This window comes from Furipterus horrens, unplaced genomic scaffold (assembly GCF_987537825.1).
Source record: "Furipterus horrens unplaced genomic scaffold, mFurHor1.1.pri manual_scaffold_7, whole genome shotgun sequence".
NCBI classification, from domain to species: Eukaryota; Metazoa; Chordata; class Mammalia; order Chiroptera; family Furipteridae; genus Furipterus; species Furipterus horrens.
Genome location: NW_028327177.1, coordinates 9,581,207 through 9,595,938, shown reverse-complemented (window position 1 = coordinate 9,595,938; position 14,732 = coordinate 9,581,207). Strand labels below are relative to the sequence as shown.

Here is a 14,732-nt window from a genome sequence, read left to right as displayed (position 1 = left end):
AACTCTGTAGAAAATGTGATGTGTCTCCATACGTAAATATATGCAATTAGGTTAGAGCCACTGGAAGCATAACAATTCTTAGCCTGGACTTGCCTTTCAATAAAAACTTTACCAAGCTTTCTGCCATATAAAGGTGGAGACAGTGTTGGCCTATATAAGTGTACCCTGTGCATGACCAGTTGGGTTGGTGGTGTGTCATCAGTCTGGGCCAGCTTCCATCAATGTCTCAGTGCTTAGCATAGTGCCTGGTACCCAACTGGGACTCAGTAAATATTTGTTGACTGAATGTTCTAGGACCCACTGAGGCAATTTGTTCTGGATTCCCAGCATGAAAGCTGGTCCTGGAGCCTGAGGTCAACCTGGATATGACTTGGAACTTGGAATACTTAGTGTGCTGAGCAGAACACAAAGCAAATTGCTCATCACTGTTATGTACCCATAATAAACTTCTTAACGCTGTGAGATTTCCAAAATGTAAATCATCAGGTATATGTTATTTTGGGAGCCAAGCATCTAAGAGTGGCTCTTTTAGAGAGAGTATATTCATCTGAGTCTTGGTTCAGTTACAAAAACGACCGATTTTTATCCTAGATTCTCATATGACTCAGAAGTGTGTGAATGACTCAGCCCATCAATACCTTTAGCACCTGTGATCTCCCCTCCCAGTGAGATGGTGGCTATAAGGCAATCATGATAATTGGAGGAGGAGACCTTGACTTTGCCCTATGGCCGTAAAATGACACACTGAGTAATTGTATATGTATACAGCACTGTTGGAAAGGAATAAGGTATATTATAATCACATAAATATTTAAAATTTTAGGTTCCAGCATGTTGGCAATAATATGTAGCTTCACTCTGAGTAAGCACTGAGTTCTGCCTTTGTTTCTGCCATTATCTTTTTTTCCTAAAAACAACCAGGTCTGTTCACAGGGACAGAGCCACCGGAGGAGGCCTGACTTAGTGGTTGACAGCCAGCGCATCGATCACATGCCTCTTGCTGACATGAAGGAAATGTTGCAGTCACAGGAACGTTGGGTTCCAATGACATATAACTAACCAATTACAAGTGATTTTGAGCAGAAACTGAGCAGTTGGAGAATTCATGGAACTTTGGGGGTTTCGTGTGTTTTTTCTAGTCACTGCTCCATCTTCCTGACACAATTCACTAAACAAGGACCGGGGTATTCTGAAGCCCACACTCTGCGCTTGCCTCATCTGTTACTCAAGGCCCCAGAGGCCCCTTCGCAGCCCTTATTTAACTTGACTTCTCTGCAGCACTTGACACATCTTGAATTTTTTTTCCCTAGACTTCTACACACTTTATTTTAGTTGTCTTTTTCACTTTTGTACCTTTTTCTTTTTTAGCTTCTTCTAGCTGCTTCATAAATGTGGACGTCTCCAGAGTTCTGTTCTTGGTTCTTTGTCAGTTTCTGTTGCATTTAGTCCCCTTGGCAATCCCATTTATTTCCACGGTTTCCATTAAGATCCAGACTGATTTCCTCCACGCGGGTGTTTCCATGTCAGTCTGCCGAGCTGCAGACCTGGATACACAAAATGCTGACGACAGGAACGGCTGCTCCTCACTGACTGTTCTGTGACCGGCAGCTCAGCGTCTCGCCACTTCATTTCATCTCTTCCTCTCAGCAGCGCTGCGAGGGGAAGACTGACAGCCTTTTCTGGTTGCAAGTGAGAAAACTGAGGTTAGATGCATTTAGTAACTTTCCTTAGGTCATCCATTTAGTAGCAGAGTCTTATTTTTAATCTGAACTGTACAGCCCAAGGTTTTAATCATCAGCACTTCAGAATAGCATGTCAAAATGGAATCTCTATTTTACTTTCCCCTCTCTCCCCCACACCCGTCTTGTTCCGTTATTCTCCGTCTTGCTTGAAAGATTCACATTTCACCCCTGAAGTAGAAAGAAGACTGAGAATTGCACTTAGACCCCCCTCCCGTTCCCCCAAATATTGTGGATCCCCAGAGTACTTTTATTTTTATGTCCAGAACATGTCGTATGCATTAAACAGAGGTTTCAAATTCATGGCCTGTAGGCTGATGTGTCGTTTGGACTATACATTATTTTCAAAACCAGGAAATGTCCCCAACGGTCTAGATTTCTAACATTTCTTTACAGACAGGGCTTGCTGTCTCTCGAGGCAGTGATCACCCAGAGCTGTGTGCAGCTTCTGCTCGCCTGGGGCTTGTCCTCACCGCGCGCTGTTGTCCTGCGCTTTGGGGGGCTGCCCAGGTCCTTGCGTGCCCGGCCCCGGAGGCACTTAGGACACCCAGTAAACCCTAGTGTGCTTTCCCAGCCAGTGGCCTTCTTCCTTCACGACTCTCTGCCCTAGTACTTGAATGATTTTCTCCACTGAACGCCAGCAGTTGCTTTTTCTTAGTGTTTTGGATTTGTTTCCCCCTTGGCTCCTTCTTCTCAGTCGACAAACATGTTAAAGGCTCTGTGCTAAAGTTGGAAGGAAAAGAATAAAATTTTCTTGACATTACTATGTGTCAACATGAAACACGAACATGACTTAATTGAGTCTTCACAGCATTGAAATGGGTGTTCCTGATGCCTGATTAAGAGGTGAGAGAAATCCAAGGCGCAGAAGGACCGTCCGAACCCAAGATCCATGCACAGGGTGGACCAAGGTCTGTCTGACCCTGAGGTCCATGTTCTCTCTCCTCCATCATGTGACCTTCACTACAAGCCACTGTTACCCTCTCTGCAAATAAACAAGTCTCTTTAGCTCTCTCTTTCCCGCGACTACTTCCTGTATCTCTTCCTCTTCCTTTGCCATGGAAACTTATTCATTTGTTCACACAGAACTCCCTTAATCTTTTTCCTGGTCTCAGGGCAGTCTAAGTTGACCCTCCCCCGTCACCCCCTTGTTCATCGGGGTCAACTGAGCACCTGCTCTCTGGCAGCCAGTGCACTAGACGCCGGTGGGATGGTGCTCGCCTGGGAGCCACCTGATGGGCTGCCAGGCCGAGACAGTAAATAGTTTCAGTGCATATACCGAGTGCCTAGCATGTAAATCCAGGGCTCCCCTTTCAGGCCTTCTCTAACCTGAGCTCCCTTGTGTCATTTCTCCCAAAGGACAAGCATCACTCGTGAGGAAGTTTACTTGTGTCCTTCCTTCCGTGGCTTTCCTCACTCTTGGCTTTCTGTGTTGCTTGTCTTAAAGTTCCCTTCACGTCTCTCTTCTTTTTCTTCCCATGTCCTCATTTTAAACGTCTTTCCAGCCGCTTACTAAATCTCTCCACTTAGCTGTTAAACTGACGTTCAGGATGTCCCCCTTCTTTCCCAACAAAACGTTATTTTACTAGTTGCCTATACTAAATATTGAATATCATAGAGTCGTCATCAGTCCAGTCTTCCTGTCACAAAAGGACTTCGCTGTTCTGCGTCAGAAATTGCATTTGGCCACGTGGCGGCCCCTCTGCGCCTAGTTAACATACAGCGGGAACTTCATCTCCCCCTCTGCCAGTAATGCATCTTACATATTTTAACCATAGCTGTCATTTTTTAAAAAAATTCTCATGGCACATTACTTACTCCTTGAAATCTTTTAGTGTCTTTTCTGCTGCCTACTAGACCGGGCTCACTTCCGAGCCAGGCTTCCAGAGCTATTCACCATCTGCTCCATATTGACATTTCTAGTCCTCTCTCCTGTCAGGCTGCGGTGCTTGGCACCTGGAGGGCACTCACTGAGGACTGGATGGGTGAGTGGGTGGTGCCTAAAAACGTGCCCTTTTCTCTCGCAAGGGCAGTATGACGTTCTCCTTATGTAGGTATGATATGTGTAAGTTTACTTCTCGTTTGTTGCTATTGTTTTTAAATGGTAATAGTATAAAGATTAATCGTGTATCAGCTATTTTAAGGATTTTATTGTGAAATTCATTAACTCACTGTATGAGGAGGGGACCCGAAAAACCCAAAATTTATTTGTAAAAATTTGTGTATTTGTTCTTACATTGTTTAATCTTCAGTCACCTTCAAAGTACTCTCCATTTGATGCAGTACACCCACGGAGACATTTTTTCCACTGCTCAAAACAGTTTTTAAACTCATCGCTTTTGATGCCTTTTAGTGCTTCTGCCATGTTTTTGTTTTGTTTCACCTCTTCCACAGCGGCAAAACATTTCCCTTTGAGGACTCTTTTCATCCAGGGGAACGAAAAAAGTCATTCAGGGTGGGAACGGTTGAACGTGCAGGGTGGGAAACGGGGATCTTGCCATTTTGGGTCAAAAACTGCTGAACACCCAGCAATGTGGGCAGGTGCACTAGTAAATTCCCCATCATGAAATGGGCAATTGCATCGAAAGAGTCTTCAGGAAAAAAGTTGTACTGAAGCTGAATGCAGCCTCTCACAATGATACCAGCTGGTACAGTGATACAGATGGATTCCTAGAATACTCACCTAGAGAGGGAAGCCTGTACTACAAGGGGCCTGCCCTCTGAAGATAATTCCATTTTGGGGGGAGGTCCCCCTTGCAGGTGCCGAATTGTGTCCCCACCCCCCAAATTCTTATGTTGACATCGTAATCCCCAGTACCTCAGACAGGATTGTTTTTTTTTAAGGTAATTAAGTTTAAATGAAGTCATTGGGATGAGCCCTAATCCAATATGACTGGTGTCCTTATAAAAGAAGAGGGGGTTTGAACATAGACACACATGTGAAAACACAAGAAGAAGATGGCCATCTTTAAGCCAAAGGGTGAGGCCTCAGGAGAAACCAACCTTGCTGTCACCTTGGTCTCAGACATTTAGCCTCCAGATCTGTGAGAAAATAATCATTTCTGTTGTGAAAGCCACGCTGTCTGTGACTTACTAACAGCCTTAGCAAATGAATACATCCAGTGCCGCTGGACTCACTGACGTTTTAAGTCTTGTATGTAGGGACTTATCCTTAGGAAGGGGCTGGACTGGGATCTAATAGATCTCCCCACTCCCCACCCCCACCCCCGTCTCAGAATTCTTTGAGGTGTTTTAAATTTGTCCTCAGAAAAGAGGGCCCTCCTTCCCTTTTTCAGACGAGATAACACTTGTGATCAGCTCCCAATGAATGGCTTTTTCATTTCCCTTTTGGGATTATGTATCTGTTTCTCTTGAAGAAACAAACAAAGCAAGAAGCCATTACAAATGTAGTTAGTCCCCATTTATTGCATTGATTTAAACGGATAATGAATTTGAAATTTTCTAGGCTCTCGTTTTATTATCTAGAGTACAGTAAGTTCCTTCTGCAATGGGTAGCTATGCCAACTGTATTATCAGATTTCCAGAAAAGATATTTGCTGCTGTGAATTTATGTGCTTTACAGCAGTTCTCTTGAGGTTCTGGCCCTGGGAGGAAAGAGTACTCTGAGTCACGAAAATTTGGTTTATTCAGATTTTCTTAGTCATATTTCAGGTTCCATGTTGTCAGCCTCAAATGCCTTACCGTCCACCCCCCTCTCCCTCTTCTGTCCAACGCCTCAGCAGCAGTGGTTGTAGTTGAACTTGGAAAATTATGTGAGTGAGTTAGACTATGTCAGAAAAGAGCATTTACATTTCTAGACCATCCACTCAGATCAGATATGCTCTGATCATCCCAGATTAAATAATAACTTCAGACTCGTTAAAGACTTGGAGAAGGTTCATTTGTATGCCCTCCTGTAAGATTGCCATTAATATCTCAGGTGGATGGGAGTCAATTTTATTTTATAAATCCAGAAAAAGAGACTCTAATTTCTTTCTAAGAACTTACCATTTATTTTCTGTATCTACTCTGAACTCTTCGTGCTATAAGATCTTGAACTGGTTTCGCCTTGTTCTGTCTAGTGTAGGAGTAGCGAGCGGATAGCCAGTCACCATGTGTGATAGCTCTTATTCTGGAGACGTCAGGCATTATTAAGTTGCCTTTCTACCTTCTCTTTTCCAAACTGAGCTTTATTGTTTTTTTTTTTAGCCTTACAGGACTTATTTAAAATTTTTAATTGTGCGTAAGACTTGTTATTAAAGTCTTGCCATGTTTTTCCGAACTCTCCTTGGTGGTGGATGCAGCGTTGGTTGAGTTTCATCAGTACAATGAGAACAAAACCAGTTCCTTCACTTTGTATTATAAATATAAACTTAGGCATTTGGGATTTATGCTTCATTTCATTTTTGATACAGCTAATTAAAATACATAGCAATTAAGCAAAAGAAAATTATACAATTTCTTCTTTATGACAAAGGGTAATCTAAGCAGATTTATTGCAGATAATCCTTTGACTTTACATGCATTGATACTTAGATTCAGAGAAATCAGAAATATATCCACCCCACTGACTAGAATCAATACCAAGAATTTTTCCTATCTATCTTACAGTCTTAGCATTGCCTCTAACTGACTAGATGATAGTAGACAAATCATTTGACTTCTTTTTATATCGTTTTATTTATTTAGGAAATTGGGGAAGGTAGATATCAAGATTAGATCAAGATTAGATGATCTCTAAGTTATCTTCCAACTGAGAAATTGTATTTTATCTCTATTAGTAATTATTAACAGTTGATAAATTGTGGGTTTCAGTGGATAAGTATATTTGGAGCAAATTGGAATAACCCCTTAGAAATATATTACTACATATATGTTGAGTACTAACTACTATGTGCAGGGTGCTGGCAACACAATGATAAGTCAGACATTTTTCAAAGAGTTTACATTTTATTAGGGAAAAGAAACATAAAAATAAGTGCAATGGGACATTACTGGGCTTGTGGAAGAAATCTGTCGCATATCAGGGCACAGGGGAGAGTTTGGTGAGTTTTGCTGGATTGGGGGAGCCAGTGATTCAAGGGACCAGTTGTGAAGGCCTGAAGAAGAGCCACTGCCGAGAAGCGGTGGGGCCGGCAGCTTGATTGTAGTGGATAAAGTTTGAGGATGAGGAAGTAGAAACAGCGGGTAAGAGATGATTTCTCTCTTTTCAGGGAGCTGGACATAAGGAGAAAACACCTGAGGGGAGTGGGCCGGGATTAAGGAGGTGGTTTGTTTTTAAATATGGATGTGAAGAGCCGATTTAAAGGTCTTGAGGGAAAAGGCTTCTAGAGAGGGAAAGTTTGTTCTGAAGGAGGAAGAAGATGGAATTCAGAAGGAACTTCGAAACAAGGTTGAGGGTAGACAGAGAGGAACATGGATGAATAGATATGTGATAAAGCAATCATAGCAAATCATTAATTGTGGCATCTAGAAGGTGGGTGAACGGTAGATTACAATTCTTTCAGCTTTTCCACATGTTTGAAAAATTTATAATAAAACGTTGGGCGGAAAACAAGAACATAGATTGAGATTTTAGGTTTGAACAGAAGAGGGGGCACTTAATTCCTTGCTGTAGTGAAGTTCAAGCCACTCTCACCTGCTGCAGAGGGCCAGAGACGGGGAGCGAGGAGGATGGAGCGGGGAGTGACCAACCACACGGGGAGCTGGGGAGGGGACCGAGCAGACCTGGGTTAAAGGGAGAAGTGGTGATGCTCAGGTCCTGGTGAAGTAGAGGACCCGAGAACCGGACTGGTGTGCCATTTTTCCCCATTAGTTGTCAGGAGGTGGCAGGGCACAAAGGATACAACTCGGTCATGAGAAAAGAGGAAGTACTGCCATTTGCAACAACGTGGATGGATCTCTAGAGTATCGTGCTAAGCAAAATCAGTCAGATAGAAAAGGACAAGAACCATATGATCTCACTCATGTGGGATATAAAGCAGAGCAACAAATGAACAGATAAAGCAAACAAAAATTCCGTGACACAGACAACAATAAGGTGGTTACCCAAGGGGAAGCGGGGCGGGAGGAAGATGAAGGGGCTGAGGGGGTCAAGTACAGGGTGATGGAAGGAGACTGAACTCTGGGTGATGAGGACTAAACGCAGTAGACAGATGATGTATTACAAAATTGTGCACTGGAAACTTTTAATCTTATGAACCAATGTCACCCCAATAAATTTAACAAAAAAAGAAACGAAGAAGAAGAAAGCAATGAGTAGATGGGATGAGTGATTCCTTCAACCTGTTCTGGAACAAGTCCCAACCCCTTTGGTTCTGTGTTGGGGGGATTCTGTTTTCTACCTCATGATATTTTTATTTGAATGAAACGAGATAAAAAATAATGTTGCAAAACTGTGTTATTGTTAACATTTAACTAAGATAATCTTATTGTCTTTTTGTCAGGTAAAAGAAGAACGTCCAGAAGATATACCAGATCTAAAATTACTAGTGGAGAAGAAATTTTTGGCTTTACAGAATAAGAACTCTGACGCGGACTTCGAAAATAACGAAAAATTTGTACAATTTAAGCAACAGCTGAAAGAGCTAAAGAAGCAATGTAAGTCCCCCTGCTTTGCTTTGCTTTGGCTTTTTGAAATTAGGGAACTGGCTTGATGAGCAGTCTCAGAAAGCTGATTTTATAAAGTTTGCTTATCTGCTTGGCTTGATCCTCTTTCCAAATGGCTTTTGTTGTTGTTGCAGTTCTGTGTTTTGCCCAGTTTTTGGTTCTAATCAGCCTGTCCGCTTCTGAAAGCCTACAGTTTCCACAAAGTGCTCAGAAAATTTACATTGTGCTGTTCCCCTGCTGAGGAGGGGAATCGGGGAAAAAAACACCGAAAACTATTTTATTAAAATAACAGGAATGTTTTTCAGATTTTAAACTGCTGTGCCAAGCTTTAAAATAACTCTACTTTGATTCTAGTTTGGTTGCTTTGGAATAGTTAGGAAGTGTTTGCTTAGACTGTTTTTTTCTTCTCAAATATGGACTCAAATTCTCTTGATGTCTTCTGTCTTTGTGGTACTATAAATCCCACGAGGTTTTGAAATTTGTTGTCTTCCTCGTCAACTTTATTATACTCAGGTTTTTTAATTAACATAATTTTGATTGAAAAATGAGATTGGGAAAATTATTTATTATGGAAAAAATTTTGTAGACAGTATTTGTCAGAAACAATACATCTTTCTACACAGTGAAGTATACGTCTACGTGTTTTCTTTTCTTTTTTTCCATGTAATTGACATAACAGTTTTATGTAATTTGATTGTTTTTACCTTAGCATCCATTGTCATTTTTTCTCTTCAGCATAAGGCTCTTTTATTGCTTAAAGAATTGAGTAGTGCAACAAGTAACTTTTTTTAAAACTTAAGTTTCACATCAGCTTCATTTGCATACACATGGAATAAGAGAAATGTTATATGACATGATATACAGATATATTTGTGACTTTATTTGTACTAAGTATAGGGGTTCATATTTTGAAATAGGCTTTCTTTTAAATATGAGCATTTTCTTTAAATTGATGCTGATACCTCAAAAAATAACTGAGGAAGCTGCTTTACTTTTGACTATTTTAAAAATTAAGTTTCACAATTTGGAATGTTTTGCAATCATGGTGGACTTTTGCTCTTACTGTAGATTTAAACAGTAAGCATTTTCCCCACATTTTAAGTCTGTTTTCTGTTCTTCACTGGTAGCATTACAGCTACCAAAATCTTTCTAGTATAATTTCCACTGTTGCCCCAAATGGGTGGTAATCACCCAAACAATTAATAGTTTGCTAGTGGCTTTCTGGTCTTAAAGATGCTAGTGAATTTCAGTTTTAGTGTTGTTCAAAATAGCCCCAAATGTGCTTTATGTTACTAGTTGGAGCCGGAAATCACAAATTATGACAGATTTAGTATCTGATCATAGTTCCTGATTTTTAAAAGATATTTTATAATGGAAGTTGAAGGATAAATATCTAAAAATATAAAATTCTTTCTCCTTCATTTTTTACAAAGCTATTATTCTGTCGGAAAACGATAAAGTATTTTAGTCATATGCTCGTGGGGCAACATTTTCTAGTTAATGTATAATTCAACAAAATGATAGATGTTGAAAATCGTAACTGTTGTTTAATCCTTTCTAAAATTGGGGGTTTGGGGGAAGGATTCTCCAGGCCAGCAGTACACATCATTTGGATAGACAGTTAAGCTTTTTGAGAAATTAAATTTATATTGTAAGAAACACTTCCTTATATAAGGTTTCCTTCCCTATGTATGGTAATACTGGAAATAAGACAACATCTTTTTAAAAAGTTTTTAAATCTCAACAGAACAAGAAAAATATTAATCCTCTCTTAACGATGTCTTTCCCTTAGCTACAAAATATAATTGACAGTGCGCTTTTATTGGCGCTGCTTTTGGTTAACTTGCACCAGGCCTAGTGGGTGTTATTTCTTCAGGGTTAGTGGTGCTGGGAGGGTGCTGATTAGCATCAGGCTCCTGCAATTTTTGTGGGGCCAAGTCAAGGGGATTCTGATTTATTATAAAGGAGCCAGTGAAATCTGGTTGCTTTGAGGTGCGTGCTCCTGGAGGGCAAGGTATTATAATCATTTTGTTCTTAAGGTTTGAAAATATAAGCCAGGGAGAGATGCATGCATCAAGTTGCTTGCTTTGGCGAAGTAAAGGCTGAAGCGTTTTTATGGTCTGCACATTTCCGAAGGGTTCTTCTTTCATGAAGACCACCACCAAGTCTTCACCAACTTTATTATGCAAGAACCTAAATCGCATGGGATTCAATTTTACCAAATCAGGATCTAATCCAAGAAATGCCAGAAAGCTCTTAGGTGTGGTGGAGAAGTGAAGATGGAGCCTGAAATCAGGTGGTCCGTCTGGTGGGTGGGCCTGGGGAAGTGCCCTGCGGGCCACCTCGGGCCACCTGGGCCACTGTGCCGGCAGGAATGAGTCAACCAGCTGTAGTCTGCAGTTAGTTCTCAACTCTCTGGTCTCAGGATCCCTTTGTGTTCTTAAAATTACTGAGGGCCCGCTGAGAGCTTTGGTTTACATGGGTTATAGCTATTGACATTTATCGTATTAGAAATGAAAACTGAGGAATTAAAAGAAAAAGTAATCCATTTAAAAAGATCAATAATAATATACCCATTATACATGAACGTAAACAGCATTATGAATATCTGAAATATAACAATATATTTTCTAAACATAAAGAATTAGTGAGAAGAGGGACATTGTTTTTCATTTTTGCAAATCTCCTCAATTTCTGGCTTAACAGAAGGCAGCTGGAGCCTCGTACTTGCTTTGGTATTCAGTCTCTTGTAATACATGACACGCAGAGTCTGGCCTCACCGACAGTTAGGCAGACCTGTGGAAAGGCTCTTGCAGACCACCAGAAATTCTCGCTTTGAACACCTCAGAGCTAGGCCAGGGGCCGGTAAACTACCGCCTGTGGGCCAAATCCAGCTTGTGGCTTTCCTGATTTTTAATTGTTGGGGGAAGAATCAAGAGAAGCATCGTTCTTTTGTGATGTGTGAAAATTGTATGAAATTCCGATTTTAGTGTCCATTAAAGTGAAGTTGTGTTGGCGTGTAGACACATCTGTGTACACATTGTGGGTGCTTTATGCTGTAATGGCAGAGTTAAGTGGTGAGAGAGACCATCGGACCCACAAAACTTACAGTATTTATTATCTGGCTGCTTTCGAAAGTAGTTCAGTTACCCCCTCGTCTAAACCGTAATCAAAAACAAGGCAATTTGAGATTTTCCCATAAATACTCTACATTTGCCTCAGGTACGTTCAGAACACTTTTTGCCTCCTGCATGTGAATCATTGCAGTTGATGATCTAAGATAAATGAGAGGCAGAGCCCTGGTGCTTGCAGAAGACAATATACACGAACATGAAATGATGAGAACCATTAATAACAAATATCGAGTCAAAAGCAAAGAAAGTGTGTCAGAAATAAATGTGATACAGTGTGGCGAAGAGTCAGGGCAGGAATGCAGGTCTTATCTGCGTGGCTCATGTTGCCAGTCACTTGATAGGGGCTGCCGGGAGCTGTGTGTCTGAGAAGATTCTGAGGCTGCGTTCAGGCCCAGCAGGAAAGAGTATGCGTGGGAAGGAGGCAGTACAGATTATCTGGTAGTTAGCATCCCTAGAAGGCAAACATAACAGATACGCTCTACTCATTTGAAGATAGGGTTACTTTAAAGATAACATCCTTCAGTAGCACACAGTATTTTTTTTAGCAGTTACTTATGTCTCTTGGATATTACCAGGCATCATACCCAACTTCTTTGAAAAGATCGTTTTATCCCCGGGTACCAAGTATCCTGTGTATTTCAGATATTAAGTCTGCTCTGTTTACTTCTCGGGATTATTACCAAGCTCTATTGAGATAGTGGATCTTTGCAAGTCTTACTTTAAGATTTAAGTTATTGAGAAAGAGCTAGACCAGCATAGTGGAAAGATTATGAGCTTAGCAGCCAGAGGATCTTGGTTTGAGTTACTTAGTATGTAGCCTGTCTTCCTACCATTGTCGCCTGTTTTTCTTAGTGCTCATTCTTTGAGTCATACAGATCAAGACTAACTGCAGAAAGTTTACACACTTCTAGACAAGATGACTACAGTGGTGGTGCTGATGGTAACTGAGTTAGGGAACAACTTCACGGAAAAGGATTCCGTTTTCCTAAATGATGATCATGCATTGCTAACCCAAGTTGTGAAATAAATGATATCATTTGGTTTGAGGCAGAAGTAACCAGACTTTTTTTTTGGTTTAATTATTTTAATTTATCTAAACAATATGTTCAGATAATGTTCTCTCTTCCTTGCCTTTTTTAACTTAAACTGTCCCCACTATTACAATTTTCTGCAATTTTAACATCAGGAAAACTTAATGAGAATATGCTGACACCTCTGTATAGACACTTTCTCGGGTCACCAAGCAATCTTTCTGGCGGCCTCTCTTCCTTTTCCTGTTACATGATTAGCAGGCATCAGAAGTTTCAGTGCAGGTCAGCAAGGCAGACACTGAGGGCATTAGACAAGAATTAGTACTTAGAACCCTTCAAAATATAAGGGTTTCATTTGTGGTCAGAAATAGAATTGACTGTGAACTTGAGATCTTTAGTATTAAAACAATCTTATATAAAATCTAATTTTGTTGGTACTTTCAAATGTTAAGAATAAAGGAAAGCATATCTATTAAATACAAATTTGCTGACCCGAAAATGTTCACAGATTTTTCAGTATGCATACAGGGCAGGGCAAATGTAGGTTTACAGTTGTTCGTGTTGAAAATAATACAATTGCAGTAATAAATTACAATACAGGAATAAATGTGTTTTTCCATATGTGAGGTATATAGAAAATAAGATAAGGAAATACTTGAATCCATGAGTGAAACTTAGAAGTCAATTTCAGTGACAGTAAGGTTTATATTTGACTATATATACAAATAAAGGAATTTACACTGTACTCTTACAATTAAATGTATTTACAAATTAACTGGGTGCCTTCCCTTTAAGCATGCTCAGTGTAGATCTCAAAACTGAGAAAATAGGGTGTGTGTGGCCGTTCACTTCACTCAGGGACCCCATTAAATAGGAAGTTTTGGGGAACATAAGGCCTTCACTTTGCTGTTGCTAGTGGGTTGCTTTCCCTTTCCTTCAGCATCTGTTCAGAACCACAGCGTAGTTCCACGAGGGCAGGGACTCCTATGTTTTGCTTGCTGCTATAGTCCGTGAACTTCAGCATCAGGTCTAGACACGTAGTATCAATAGTCCAGGCCCTTGGTGGTCACAAGAATTTTCAGAAGAACCTTCGTAGACTGGAGATCTTATGCCCTATCTAAAGGCAACGCCCGCCACCTGTTGTGCCAGTCGTTGCGGTGAGTGAGCGTGGACCCAGCGTAGCCAGATCTTCAGGTTCTTCTGGAAAACCCAGAGACCTAGCTGATTCGTTACTAGATTTTTAAAACACTACAAACCAGCCCTGGCTGGTTTGGCTCAGTGGATTGAGCGTCGGCCTGCGAGCTAAGTGTCGCTGGTTCGATCTTCCAGTCAGGGCACATCAGAGAAGGAAAACTCTGACTCCAAAAAACCTCCGCTGCCTTGTGGCATACCTCTTCAGGGGAAAGGCTAAGGGAGTAAACCCCGACAGAAAATCCGGAGCCGGAGTCCCTAAGGCGGTTTGACGTTGTAGTCAACACCGGCAACTCCTGCGGCACACCTGAAGCCAAGCTGTATTGACTCCGTCTTTCCCTTGGATCCTTCAGCTGCGAAGAGAGGGGGGGTCTGCTGCATGGGCAACAGCAGACCCTCCATATCACCCTGCCCAGGCTCTGTAGCTTCAGCTCCACTGGAGAGGACACTCCAGCGTCATCGCAAGATGTTGATTCAACACGGGAGGAGACGGATACCGTGTCACTCCCAAGTCGGACTGCACAACCATTCTCGGCGGTGCAGATAGACTCTTAAGAAGCTACACCATCGTCTCTCGAGACGGACGGCTGCCGCCGCCGCCGCCGACGACAAACAAAACAATCAGTTTGTGACCTTTGATTCTACCTTTTTATAATACCATTTTCAGTGCCTTGTTGTGAACCTAATGAGGGACATTGACATTAATTTGCTCAATTAATAGTAGATTATAATTTCTTCAGGGACAGGGATGCTTTTGCTTTCAAGCTGCCCAAAGGCAGGCCATAATGCGCATTTGACGTCATTTGGGAAAGTAGAGGAGCAGCCTCGTGGCCTCCATAGAAAAGCAGATGGAGATTTTGTGGTGAGGAGCCAGGTGTGGGAGCCCCTAACCCGTGTGCAAGTGGACACTAGGGAGGCTTATAGAGAAGATTCGCACCTTTGCGGATTGGGAAGGTGTGTGGGTGTGAGTTTTGAAACCTGGGAGAAAAGAGATGAGGAAGAAACAAAGGTGATGCCATAGGGAAAAT

General features: G+C 41.4%; 1 protein-coding gene across 2 annotated transcripts in view; it reads left to right on the top strand.

The window, feature by feature from the left end:
* The window catches only part of NSMCE2 (NSE2 SUMO ligase component of SMC5/6 complex), a 211,595-nt gene that overhangs the window by 70,141 nt on the left and 126,722 nt on the right, over positions 1-14,732 (top strand). For both annotated transcript variants that reach the window (XM_090283374.1, XM_090283373.1), the window contains exon 4: positions 8,186-8,339. In XM_090283374.1, the coding sequence (XP_090139500.1) occupies positions 8,186-8,339 (154 nt within the window). The remainder of the gene's footprint in view (positions 1-8,185; positions 8,340-14,732) is intronic.